The sequence below is a fragment of the Pezoporus flaviventris genome, unplaced genomic scaffold (genome assembly GCF_033815535.1).
Source record: "Pezoporus flaviventris isolate CSIRO_AGI_PZ_B2104156 unplaced genomic scaffold, CSIRO_AGI_Pfla_v1 ptg000007l, whole genome shotgun sequence".
In the NCBI taxonomy this organism is placed as follows: domain Eukaryota; kingdom Metazoa; phylum Chordata; class Aves; order Psittaciformes; family Psittacidae; genus Pezoporus; species Pezoporus flaviventris.
The window spans coordinates 62,117,801-62,131,343 of record NW_026892555.1 but is presented as its reverse complement, the minus strand read 5'-3'; the positions used below and the strand labels follow the sequence as shown (position 1 = coordinate 62,131,343).

Sequence of the window (13,543 nt, the reverse complement as noted above, 5' to 3'; positions counted from 1 at the left end):
TCATCCCCACACCACCATTTCTTTCCCTTCTTGGTGGAAAGAGGCTTAGTACAGGTCTAGTCTGATCAATACCTGTTTAATACCTGAAAATTGCAGCTACTTGGTATTGGTACTTCTGATTAATTTTTCAAAGAATCTTGTATTTCTTTGAGGCCACTTCCTTTTTGATATAAACAAATAGGTATTTTCCTCAAGTATAGGAAGTACAATCGAATGATTGGAGAGGTAAGATACCCGTAATGCTATTCTTTTTTCTTTCTGTGCAGTGTCAATTTTCTTTTTTTATCCTGGAAATTGAGCTTTTGAAAACCTCAGTTAATACCATGCTTGTAACAAAAATTTGCAATATGTGAGACTTGGAATTTTTAGTTCCTTTTTGTAGGCATGAGGATAATAGTTTTCACCCACCTCCCCACCCTTTTTCTCCAGGATTTTCTGTAAATGGAAAGCATTCCTGACTCTCAGTTGTAGCAAAGTCAGATGTGAACCTTACCAGCAATGTAGCTGTGCCAGACTGGAAATGCTTGTTTTGAAAAGCCTTATTTAGAGAAATAAGTAATGAAACCTCCCCAGAATCTTCTCTTACTGAACAACAATATTTCTCTTAAGACTGTTCAAGCAGCCGATCAGCTAGGCAGCCCTTATCAGTAAATGAAGAAGACAAAGCTCAAAACTTTTCAACTGGCTTTTCAGAAACGGCATATGAGGACAACGTCACTGCTGAATTTTTGAACAGTGTAAGAGATATGAATATTGAGGAAGTTACCACTACTGTACACAAAATAGCAGCAGCAAATCCAGCTTTCAGAGGTAATTCGCTTATACATGCATACACACAAACGTGTATAGAAAAATATAGATAACAATTTTGTTAGTCTGTGAAATATTAAGGAGTATATGGGTCAAAGAACTTTGAGGTATTAAGGAGAGTTGGAGTTTTTCTTCCCCTTAGCTTTTGCAGGATCCAGTTTAGGAATGGGAATTCAAAATGGCTGCCTTCCATGAAGGTGTTAGTAATTGCTCGGTTTCTTTAAAAATTCTTTTCTCATTTGTGCATAGTATCATTTACATAGTGAGAGTAAACTAAAATCAAGCATGTATTAGAAAAAAACAGAATCTTCTGTTTGTGATATAACTGGTGAAACATAAGTTGTGGGAATGCCAGCAGCAAAGAAATTTATACTTACTGATTCCTGGAGGAATTGTACAGTAACATAGAAATAATAATGCGTCAGAGACAAGTAGTCTTTCTTCTCCTTGCAAGTTTCCAGTAAGTTTCAGCTATTAAATCTTTTCACATCTTCAGTTAACTACTGCCCTTTCTCCAGTAGCTTCCTGTGTATGTTTCTAAGCTTCTCAGAGTGCGTTTACAATCATCAGGGTGAAAAGGACACTGAAGATGGGTACATTGTACAGAAGCTTAAGGTATTATTTGCCTGAGTGCTCACTGTGCAAGAAACTGGAGAGACTGCAATCTGTATCATATCCTCTCCTTGGGCATCTGCGTGTGCACACAGCACAGCATAGCATCTATTTGGAATGCAAGTTCTGGAATAACTGACACCATAAAACCATGGAAGTAGCAATCTTTTACAGCACCTCCATGAGCAACACCTGGTCCTAGGGACCTCCAGAAGAAGAGGTCAAATTACTGATAGTAGTGATTTCTCCCATAAAGCTTCATTTGGAACCTGTAAATCTGTGGGTGGCAAATGTGATTCTCTCGTGTGTGTATATATATATATATATGCATATATATAAAAAAAAATTAAGGTTTTGCTGTGTGTTGAGCACAGCTGCTTGCTTGCTGCCCTTACCTTCCTGCAGCTGGACAGGTTAGAAAATAAGAAGAACAAAAGTGAGAAAACTCATTGGTCACTATAATGACAGTTAAGGGAAAGGGGGGGAGAGGGGAGAACAAGTGATGCAAAACAATTGATCAGCACTTTGAGCCTTAGGCAGAGGCTCAGCCAGTCGCTGACCAACAACCACCTAAGAAGCCAACTCCACCTACTTGTATCCCCAGTTTTTTATGGCTGAGCATGGTGTATGGAATATCCTCTTGATCATTTCTCCCTGCTGTGTCCCCTACCAGTCTTTTTCGCATTCCCAGCCTATTCATTGTGAGAGGGCAGAGTGAGAAGCAGAAAAAGCCTTGATGCTTTGCAAGCACCTTTGACAACCAAAACATTGGTGTGTTATCAGCACTGTTTTGGCCAGAAATCCAAAACACAGCACCACACACCTGCTGTGAAGAATGTTATCTCCATCCTAGCCAAAACCAGTACAGGATTCCAGGTGATTTTTGTAACTGCCAGCTGCTATTGGATAGGTGAATAGAAACTGATTAGAAAAATGAGGTAGGAATTAGTGGACACCTGGAAAAACATGATCTGCTTAGAGTGGTTGGTGGGGAATGAATGTGGATTTTGTGGTAAGAAAACCTTCCTTACAGGCTTTCTGGAATTGTTTGAAATGAGTCAGATGAAGATGATCCAGTCCATATACTGGAATTCTGTTTGGAATTCCAGAAAGGCTTTGATAGGTACTCTAATCAGAGGCTTTAAGGGAACTAGCTGACTGTGAGACAGGCCCTTTCACTGAACCAGTACAGCCATTTGTAGCAATATACAGTTTCCAGGCACATTCTGATTCTTAACAGTTACAGTATCCAAACTCATGTCAGCATCTAAGTATTTCAGTATAACTTTTGCTTTAAAACACATTTTATCATAACCCCACTTATTTATCAGTTCTGTTTGTTTGGTTTTAACTAAGGAATTGATATTCCAAATGTTATATGGATCCTGACTGGAAGTGGAACTCTGAGAAGACCAAGCAACGGCAACACAGAGTGACAGTAATACAGTTAATATAGCAATGTTTACTTTGTCTAAGTTTGCATTTTGTACTTAATATGGACTCAATGTAGCTAATTTTGCTATGTTCAAATTTATTTTGCACAGTGTTATTTTAATTAATAACTCAATTTTGAGATTTTTCTTAATTTATTTCTCCGTATAGCTGAAATTTCTGTATTTTGGAAAGGTAAACTTCATGTGCTTTCTTGCTATGTTAAAACATTCTTCTAAAATGGGTAACTGTTGTTTTTCACAATGTCATTAAATACTGTGCATTGACAGTCTGATCTCTTCTTATTGTGGGTTACCAAAGTTATTAGCAGAATGTAATACTGCAGTCAGCAGTACCAAGTCATCCTACAACAAATACTCAGAAATTATTCCCTGTGGCTGGTGGGCCTGACTCAAAAGCTTTTGTAATCAAAAATTCTCTTCCATATAAGAATTAGGAATAGGTCTCCACATATTTCCTTTAAATAAAGATTAATATAAAGTCAGTGCTGTCAGCCTAGCTATGAGTTGAGAAGTGCTGGATTACAGCCAGTTTAAGGAGCCTAGATAATTAGAAGCTTTATCAAAGTCAACAGAAGTTGGCTGAGCTTCCAAATTCAGGGATATGTCCCAGGAGCTCTAACCTGACGATGGTTATGAGGCACTGACATGGCAGCCAAAGTATCTTTTGTCTTCTCTTATCCCACCAGTCATGAATCCTACCAGAATAAAACGAAAGCTGGCTTATACTGTTCTTCAATTCTGGCTCTTTTAACGTGAAATTTTTTCCAACTAAAGTAGTAGTGTTTTGACTGGATGTAAAGGTCTGTGTATTAATGACTACTGCTTCTGCAGGATGATAAATCTTTTGGATGGTTACAAATTAGTGTGCTTCAGGGGAAAAAAAGTAATTTTTTAAATTTAGATTGTGTAATTAAAATTTGCTTCCTGCTTGTGATGTTGAGTAGCATTCAGTGGTTCTAATTAAAGCTCTTCAGCTTCACAGCCAAATGCTAGTATAGTATAGACATGCTGGGGCCAGATGGTAAATGAACTTTTTAATGTTAACTTGCTTTTTATTTTGGAGTTCTGGATGGAATTGAGAGCCCTCATCCTGATGGTTTCTCATCTTCATATCGTGGAATGGAAGATGCCATCAAAATAAGGTAACACAGCAGCAAGAAAACTGGTTAGTTTTATGTACGGACAGATACAGGAATGAAAACAGTTCACTGACAAAGAAACTAAACCACAAAACACTGTTTTAAGAGATTGTGTAGAATTTCTAGAATGCCTCTAATTATGTTCTTGTCAGAAGCAGAGACGGAAACAGAGCTCTTACACCTCATGTACTCTGTAACACGAACAGTGTTAGTGCCTGCTTAATGAAGATGAACTTGATCAGTAAAAAAAAGATCTTTCACTTGGGAAGAAATTCTAAGTTCTGTTCCTGTCACGCAGAAAATAAAAATAGAAACAGCTTATTTTTTTGTGCTTTCAAAGTGCAGAACATTGTTAATTAATAATATCAGAATGTTCTGCTGTTGTAAACGGCCATCTCTGGGACAGCTGCTTTCCCCCTCCTACTGTGGAATCATTCCTAGTGGAAATGAAATTAAGTTAAAATTACTTGAATTGGAGGTTGGATTTTTTGTTTTTCCTTGAGTGCAGGAGGAGCAGGCTGCAAATGGAAAGACCTCTGAATGTCTGAAGCACACTGATTTAAATGGGATTTGAATGGGATGCTGCAGAGTGCTGCTGTACTTCTCAAAGGCAGCAGAGAAAACAGCACAAAAATCATAAAACCTGTGCTTCTGGAAATGTTTTTGGAGAACATAGTCCAACACAGTCTATCCAGTTGTACAAGTATTTTCCCCTTGATTTTTTTTTTTTTTTTTTTTTTTCCCCTGGTGCAAATAGAAGCTGCAAGAAAATTATAGCATTTTGTTCTTGTAGTTGCCTGTGTTTTGTGATGGCTTGGTATAATCTTATACTAATGAGCAACTGTATGTTTGCTCCAAAAGTGTTCAAGGCCAGGTCTGACAGGGCTTTGAGTAACCTGGTCTAGCGGAAGGTGTCTCTGCCCATGGCAGAGGGGTTGCAACTAGGTGATCTTTAAGGTCCTTTTAAGATTCTGCTGGACAGGGTGTTGGGACATCTACTCTGTCATGATTTGCCAAGAAAGGTTGGACCAAATGATCCTTGAGGTCCCTTTCAACCTGGTAATTCTATAATTTTCTCTTTCCCAGGAGCAGCAAGGCAGACACCTGGGGTAACTGGAGAGTTAACAGAATTTAAACTTACGCACTAGCAAGAAAAATTAAAGCAAGAGAAAGTTAATCTTTCTTTTAGCTTTGCCTTAGTTATACAGGTTTTACTCAAGAGATCAGAGAGCTTTGGGGAGGTGGTTTGTAACAGAAATGTGGAACTTCTCTAAGAAAGCAGAAAGTGGAAAGAAGGGTATTCAAAGGCGAATTGATTGGATATGAAAAGTTTTGGGTGTGTAGCAGAAGAGTTACTTTCTGGTGTAAATTGTGATGATCTCTGTTCCGGACAAGTGTGGAAACATCCTCCTCTTGGGTTGCTGCTTCCCGTGCCTTCTGGAGCTGCGTTGTGTCCTGCCTTAGGGACCCACCACCCCTTTTGAGGCATCAGCGAGCTTGATCAGCATGTCGCTGTGCAAAATTGTGCAGTGTGCCCAGTGCTTTGATGCTGTGTGTGAAATGTGAAACCTGAAATGCTGATGCTGGCTCTGCATTGAAATTCTCTCTTCTAAGCCCTTTCCAACTCTGTAAACAGTTGCTTGTTCTCTTACTTACAAAGATTAATTTAACATCAGATGTAAATCCTAATGTACTCTCTACCTTAGCTTCTCTCAATACTTGCATGTATTTCAGTCTTTTCTGAGTAAGTCTCTTAATTGTGAGTAGATCAAGGTCATTTTGTGTTATAATTCCTACCCAATCCTATAAGCTAAGCAGAGAGCTTGAATATCAGTTCTCCAAGGAAAACCAAAGGTGGCACCGCCCTTCCTCTGGCACTAACCATAGATCAGAGCTTGTTCTTAGCAAACATTTTTTTTGGCAGAGCTCTGTCAGACTGGAGAGCAGTCTCTGCTGCAGCAAGGATTTAAGGGTTGGTTTTCCATAAGGGAAATGTACAGTCCTGGTTGTCGTATCTAACCCCAAACTCGGCAATCAGTACTTAATCTCCTGTGTGATTTGAACACAGAAAACAGCTTGAGGGAAGCTGGAGTTTCAAGCATGACAGTAATTGAGTGTTTTAGTTCACAAACCCAAAGTGAGACATCCCTGAAAGGTCTGATGGTAGAAGTATGCATTTAAAGACTACTGTGAAGTCAGACCCATGAGTATCCATGTATTCTCCAGTCCAAACAACAAGCTTCCTCAGCTCATGAGACAGATGGGGACACTTTATAGCAGTGCCTGTTGCTATAGGATGAAGGGTAATGGCTTTAAACTTAAAGAGGGGGGAGATTCAGACTAAGTATGAGGAAGAAATTTTACAATGGGGGTGGTGAGGCACTGACACAGGTTGCCCAGAGGGCGGGTAAATGTCCTATCGCTGGCAGCGTTCAAGGCCAGGTACCTGATCCTAGTGCAAGGCGTCCCTGCCCATGGCAGGGGGTTGGAACCAGATGATCTTTAAAGGTCTCTTCCAGCCCAAACCGTTCTGTTGACCGTGTTTCTGTGCTGCTACTCCGTTACCGCGCCTCGCCGCCGCTCCTGCTCGCCGCCACTGCAGATGGCGCCATCGCCGGGGTCCCGGCGGAGCGGGCGGGCAGAGCGGAAGGAAGGGCGCTCCTTCCCGCGGGGGGGCGCTCGCTGGTGCTGCCGCTCACGTGGGCGGTCGTTTCCGGGCAGGCTCTCGGGGGCGGAAGGGGGCTCTCGCTGCCGCGTGGTTGGTGAGTAGCCGGCGTCGCGGCTGTGCGGGGCGGGGGAAAGGCGCCCGTTCGGGTCCCGTCCGGTCCGGTCCTGCCCGCGGTCGCGGCCCGGGTCCGGCGGGCTCGCCCTGCCCCTTGCGAACGGCCGCCTTTTGTGTGACCCACCCCCTTCCTGTACGCTCCTGCGCAGGGCGGCGGGAAAGCGTGAGCGCAGCCGCGGGCGTGCCGGTCCCGGGAAACCGGCGGCCTCGGCTTCCCCGGCCGCGGGCTTCGTCTGCCGCCGCTTCTGCCCCACCTCGCCTGGGGGTCCGTGCGGGTGCTCGGCTGCTTCCCTCAGCTGCTGCTCTTGCCGCTCCTTGGCCCTTCCCCGCCGCGGCGGCGGGACTCCCGGGAGCCGAGCTCGCGGCCTTTCCGCCGGCAGTCACAGCGCCGGGCGGGCACTAACGCGCCTTATTTAAACGCCTCACAGGGCGAGTAGAGCGGAGACGCCGAAAGATGTCCCGGGACGGCGAGGGAGGAGGTTTAACGGCATAGAGCTGCGGGAGGAGCCGGCGCCGCCGCTTCAGCAGCGCTTTGGCATTGGGGTATGGCGTTCGCGGGGTGGTGTGTGGTGACGGGGTGTTGTGGTGGCTGGGGATGTGCTGTCCAGTGCGAGAGCCGCGGAAAGTTAACTGCGATACTCAAGTGTCCCCTTTGCTGGGAGAGAGCTCGCCCAGGTGGAAAGCTTTGATCAGGTTAGAGCAGTTAGCGCATAGATGATCAGGTTAGATCATCTAACCTGACCTAACCTGATCAGGTTAGAGCAGTTAGCGCATGTACCTTGGCGTCTGGTTCCTCAGGATTTTCCTGGTTGCTTGAGCTTGTAATTATGCTGGTAGCAGGATTCCCTGAGGATACTGCCTCAGAGCTGCGAGGGAGTAAGTTACAGGTAAAGCAGCTGCTCTTTTTGGTCCCTTCTTGTTTCCCTAAGCCTGAGGCGAGGCTGGCTGACTGACATCTGAAGCAGCTCTTGAGAAGTGCTGTGTATGTTAAAGGAAACCGATATTGATTTGAGGTTACTCTAGTGCTTTGGACTGTAAAACTGTATTGGCGCGTGAAGCAGTTGGGTGCACTTAGCTTAGTCCTGTTGGAGGAGAGCCAGCTGAAAGTACAGCTGGAGTCAAAAGGCAGTTGTTTCAGCAAGACCTCTCATTGAAATGTGTACATAAATTCATAAGCTGTATACTGTTTTGCTTAATGTCTTATTGCATAGTCCTGTGGTGTTCTGGTGGCTTTGGTTTTGCAGTCATTTTCTCTAGTTTGGCATGGTACCTGTGAATTGGAAATGGATGTGCTTAGATTTCCAGTAAATCATTTCCAAGATATGTAGTGCAAGGTAAACTGTGCTGCTTTGTTTTATTTAGTAGGAGAAAGTGTACTTTATAAACCTCTTCCTTCAAAAGAACTTAGTTTACTTGGTCCAGGTGTGTGTGCACCTGCATTGTAAAGTTCTTAATGACAATGGGAAGCCAAACATTTAATCTTGTGGAGTGAGGCTTCCTAAATACCTCCATTAAGGCAAGCTTGGAAAGGGGAGATCACATTTGTGTCAAAAGCTTTTAGCTATTTTTGTATGCATTGCAGTCAAGTAGTGAAAGCCTTGTAATTCTTTCCTAAAAGTTGCATTTGGTAAAAATCAGAAGCTTGTAAAGCTGTAGTTGTCACAGTTGGACACTAAAGGACCTCTGTATTCTGGCACCACAATGGGAGGTTTTTAAAAAGCCTTTCAGTTGAGAGGTTACTTAAGCTAGCTTTATACTTCAGTTAGAGTAGTCTTTCATGTAATTGTTTGAAGTTAGCATGTGAAAAGCAAAAATTAAGTTGCAGTCAAATGTTTGTATAATCAGTTCAAATGCTCTTAAAAAGGATAGAACATGATAATTGGATTTAAAACATTCTTTAATGATTATTGTCATTATATGTGTATGAAATACTGTAATTCAGCCAAAATTTAGAGTTTGAAGCCCATTGGGAAAATCAGCTCTAGAATTCTGTTTTCTAGGGTGGTATCCACCATGAAAGAACCATTGTTTGGATGTTTATTTAGAAATTCCTGGGTTTAGTCAGCTGTGGTTTTTTTTTATGTGTTTGGGCTTTTTTAGTTAGTTTGGTCTTAAAAATGTGAGCATTGTGTTCACAATTCTTTGTGTGTAGTTCAGATATGAAGAATGTGCAAAACGTGATTGCCCCAAGGGTAGTTTGAGAGAACTAAAGTTTATGTATCTGACAGCATGGACTGTCTGGAAGTGTTTGGATTTCTAGCTCAATGCCTGCTGCCATTATAGAGTCATGAGATGTTGAACTTGAACCATCATAATTAGTGGCTTTATGCTTGTCTCCCTGCTTCCCTTTTTTAAGTAGTAAGTAATCTATGCACCCACTTCTGGGAGTCACCAGACCATGGATGGATTCTTGGCCTGTCTTAACAGAAATCTAGGTGCAATTTATACGTGATGTTGAGTGTTGTGACATCAGCTTCTGAAGTCTTGTTATGAATGAATTTAGAAGTGCAGAAATCGAGAGAAAGAAGATTAAAGCAACCTGTGGTGTAGTGTTTGGTTTTGTTTTCTGTGTGTTGGGTTGTTGGGTTTGTTGTTTTTTTTTTTTCTAATCTGGTAGAATTAAGAGTACTTTTATCAGTACAGATATCAAAGCCAAAAGATCATTCAGAAACTGAAGTGTGGGTTTTAGTTTGCTTCGGTTATCGTACATCTAGTATGTCTGTATGACTTGTAAGCATAGCTAATCACGCTGCCTTACTTCTTACGCCTTGTTAAATATGACTTAATTTTTCTCTTTCTACTCGATATGTGACCATTTAACACCCTTCCTTCCCCCTCCCTTCTTGCTGTTTCTTTTTTTTTAACGCACAGACTGGACTTTTCAGTGTGTAGTGGAAGTTTTCTTGATTCTTGCATACTCTGTTGTAAGCGAAGGCCTGATTAAACCTGTGAATTTACCTGGGCAGAGTGTATGCTATTAACGATTGAGCTGGTAAACAATGTACATTAAATGAAACAGTTCACTGAGTTCTTTTGGCTTGATTAGTCAACTATGTAAAAAGCTGATTTATTGGCAGGAACTTTTAAAACCAAAACAAACCCAGCAATTTAATGAAACAAAGCAGTGGAAGACGGAGATACTTTGGTGATCTTTTTCAGTAAAGTAGTTCTCAGAGTAAAGACAACCAAAGGAGCAGCAGAGGGTTTTCTGGACACTAGACAAACAGCCACACTGAATCAGTCTCCATGTCTGTGTAGCCTAGCATCTTGTCTTGGGAGCAGATGCTAGTTGTGCATAAGAAAAAAACATTAAACCAGTAGCCTTCATTCGGAAGTTGCTGCTCTTTGATGGAAAAAGTATTAATTTATTGTATATTTAATCAAGTTAAAATTCCAAATATCTTTTTTGCAGAGAATCAGAATGACTAAAAAAAGGAAACATCAAGAAGATTTCCAGAAAGTGAAATTAAAAGTTGGGAAAAAAAAGCCAAGACTAGAGAATGCAACTGATACTACCTTCAAAACAAAGGCCATACAAATTCCTGAGCAGCTCAAAGAAGATGGAGCGCTTCCTACGCAAAATAGAAAACTTAACATAAAGGTACACTATGACATTCTGTTCTGAGATGATAGAAAATTACTTGTTATTTATTAAGGTTTGCTATGCTTCCTAGAGTTTAGAAAAAAATACTTATTTAAAGAAAAAACAAAACAACCCAGCAGTATCTGAGTACAGCCCCTTTGTCCTTGGCAATAATCTGATCCCTGAATTAAATGAATCAAATTGTTGGACTAGTGTGTAATGCAAAGGAAAGCTTTTCTGCAGTGCAAAAGCTAAAGTTGCATGCTGATTTGAGTATCTGAGATTAACATTTAGTTTTTGAAAGTCTTGGGTCATAACTTAAGGAGGCTTCCTGAGATTGCTTTTAAAAAACCTTGTATTTCTTTTGATGGTGGTTGTACTTCCCTTTGTTTGCATTGTCTTCTGTCTTGCAGCTCTCTCCTCAAACTGAAAAAAGCTGCTGAGACTGAGATTTCATAGTTCTACTTTTGAGAACAAGTGTGAGAGGTCTTATTTTTGGTCATTTCTCTGTAAAGTCAGTAGGGTTGTGCATAAACTTAAGAATGAGGAGTTTCTAATTACCTGAAGGACAAGTCATGGTATCTTGTTTGTCATTGAATTTTGATGGTTTGTTTATTGTTATGCTTTAACATTATGTTTGTTCTGAACATGTTATGCTGTTATTAACAGCAGCATGTCATCAGAATTAGTTCTGTATTTTTGAGTGTTTAAGAAAAAAGTGCTGGAAGTAAGTGAGGAAATTTAAATTGCTTAAAGCAGTAATGTGTTTCTTTCCTTTTAGGATCTGCTTTCACAGATGCATCACTATAGTCCTGGGGTTAAACATAGTGCACTTCTTGGGCTCAAAGATCTCCTATCTCAGTATCCATTTGTAATTGATGCACACCTTTCAAATATAGTAAGTGAGGTGGCAGCTGTGTTTACAGACAAGGATTCTGGTGTCAGAGGAGCAGCTGTTCACCTGCTGCAATTCTTGGCTTCAAAAATAAGAGCGGAACAGATTGCTCCATTTTTTCCTTTGGTAAGTGCCCATCTCTCCAGTGCCATGACTCATATCAGTGAGGGAATTCAGGAAGATTCATTGAAAGTCTTGGACATTTTACTGGAAGCATACCCAGCACTTCTCACAGACCGCAGCAGTATATTGTTGAAGAATTTTGTAGAGCTAATTTCTCACCAGCAACTGTCAAAAAGACTGAAAAGCCGAGAGAAACTTTCTTGGATGCTCTCTGTTAACCCCAATCGCAGAGTAACCTCTCAGCAGTGGAGGTTAAATGTACTTACCAGGCTTAAGAAGTTTCTCCAAGCAGTAGTAGATGGCTCCAGTGAAAGAGAGGATGAAGGGCTTCAAGAACAAAAGGACAGCCCTCGTTCTGTGAGGAACCCAATCTGTATAAATTGGAAGGTCCATGCAAATAATCAGCAGTGTATACAACTGTTTGAAAATGGTGGCTTACGACCAAAGATCAACTCGTCATTTAGACTGAGGTGAGAAAATGTTAACTAGTTTGGGAATTAATGTCAACTCTGTGACCACAGTATTAAACTGTCTTTTGTTGCTGTTGAAGACAACAGTTTTATTGTGGGATTGTCCCTTAGCCATATTTAGGGCATTTAGTGTAATTTACAGTCTTACTGCAGTGGTTTTAAAATGTGGAAATAAGTCACCAGATAACTGTGCTGTGTGTATATGATGAACTTCCCCATTATGAAATAAAAGCTGTATTTTACGCTATTCATTATAATTTTGGAAGACCAACTCTAGTGGGTTCTTTTGGAATGCAAACTGATGACTACAGGTTGTTGCAGGATATCAAATAGACCCGGGGGCAAGCAGACAGATTTCTTTAAACATAAGCTAGTTTCTTACACTGTGATAATGAATTTTATGGAATTTTGTACTTCTACCCTCAAGAGTCTTGTCATAAGTTTAGGAGTCTCTTTTCTTCAAATGTAGCTCCTTCTTAAAAGGATGGCATGGTAAGATGTGTCAGGCTGTGTGAGTTCTCTTGAGTTTGATTCTATATATTTAATCAATTCACTAGTTTATATCTTTACTATGGATAAAAGATGTCTGAAGCGTGTTGATGAATATGGAAGAAAATAGTGTGCTTAGACACAGGAAAGTTTGTGTGTTCTTTTGTGGTATGCTACATAGATGTGAGCTGAAGTTAAGGGAGAAATAATTAACCATCTTTATTTCTCTTCCTCCTTTCTAATTCACCCACCCTTCAGACTAGAAGGGAATCTCCCACCCCACTTTACAGTACAAACATTGGCATCCTCATGTATATTCATTTCTGTAGATGTTGCATACCTGCTGGTGGGAGATCTGGAATGACTACTTGAAAAACAGAAGCTGTTTAGTTATTACACAGCACTTCTAATCTACAGATATTAAGGTGGTTTTATGAGAAACCATGATCCTTGTTTTACTGCTGTGGGGAGACTGAATAAGTTTAGTGTAATTGCTTTATACACCTTATCTAGGAGGTCAGTGGCAGAAAAGGGTATAAACCCCACTGCCTAGTCCGTTGCTATGTCCAGCTTGTATCTTCAAATGAATGAAGTGCAGAAGAAGAGGTGTTCTCTTTCGATACCACAGGTGTTGGCCTGAATTATCAGGTAGTTTCCATCTCTATCATGGAGACACACAAATGCACAAACCCATTCCCATTCTACAAGGCTTTCTCTGAGTATATAGCATATTATTTGTGGTAAGTATAGGAAATTTACGTTAAGCTAAGTAAAAAGGTGCAGTTTATTGTCATGGAAGTGGTTGTTAATATAGCGTAAGAGTTCAGGCATGACCATCAGTATCTGCTGCAGGTAAAATTCTAGTTGGCAGCTAAGACCTGTGAAGCCCACCTGAAGCAGAGGGAAAGGTTCAGTGCTGGGTATAAAATAGTCCTATGGACTTCATCTCTGCAGTCAGAAGCACACCATTGTGTACCACCATATATCAGAGGATTTTTGTATTGTGCCCTGAATGATATTCAGTGTGTGATGTACCATGCCCTGTAATATCTGAAGATGCATTGTATCCAAGATCTAGGAAACTAAACTTTACATCTGGTGTCACCGGAACTGGATTCTGCTTTTCTGAGGAGCTAGATTTTGGTGAAACGTCATGATCCACTTGTGGTTATAAATACTTAAGAAA

At 41.1% G+C, this 13,543-nt stretch overlaps 1 protein-coding gene across 3 annotated transcripts in view; it reads left to right on the top strand.

Moving 5' to 3' along the window:
* The first annotated feature begins 6,703 nt into the window (after positions 1-6,703).
* The window catches only part of TEX10 (testis expressed 10), a 49,767-nt gene continuing 42,927 nt past the window's right edge, over positions 6,704-13,543 (top strand). Inside the window, exons 1-4 of one of the 3 annotated variants that reach the window (XM_061448971.1) lie at positions 6,704-6,777; positions 7,226-7,340; positions 10,210-10,398; positions 11,162-11,868. In XM_061448971.1, coding sequence (XP_061304955.1) covers positions 10,219-10,398; positions 11,162-11,868 — 887 coding nt within the window. In that variant the 5' untranslated portion in view covers positions 6,704-6,777; positions 7,226-7,340; positions 10,210-10,218. Of the gene's footprint in view, positions 6,778-6,867; positions 7,063-7,225; positions 7,341-10,209; positions 10,399-11,161; positions 11,869-13,543 lie in introns of those variants that run through there. The other 2 variants (XM_061448972.1, XM_061448973.1) reach the window with 2 other exon arrangements.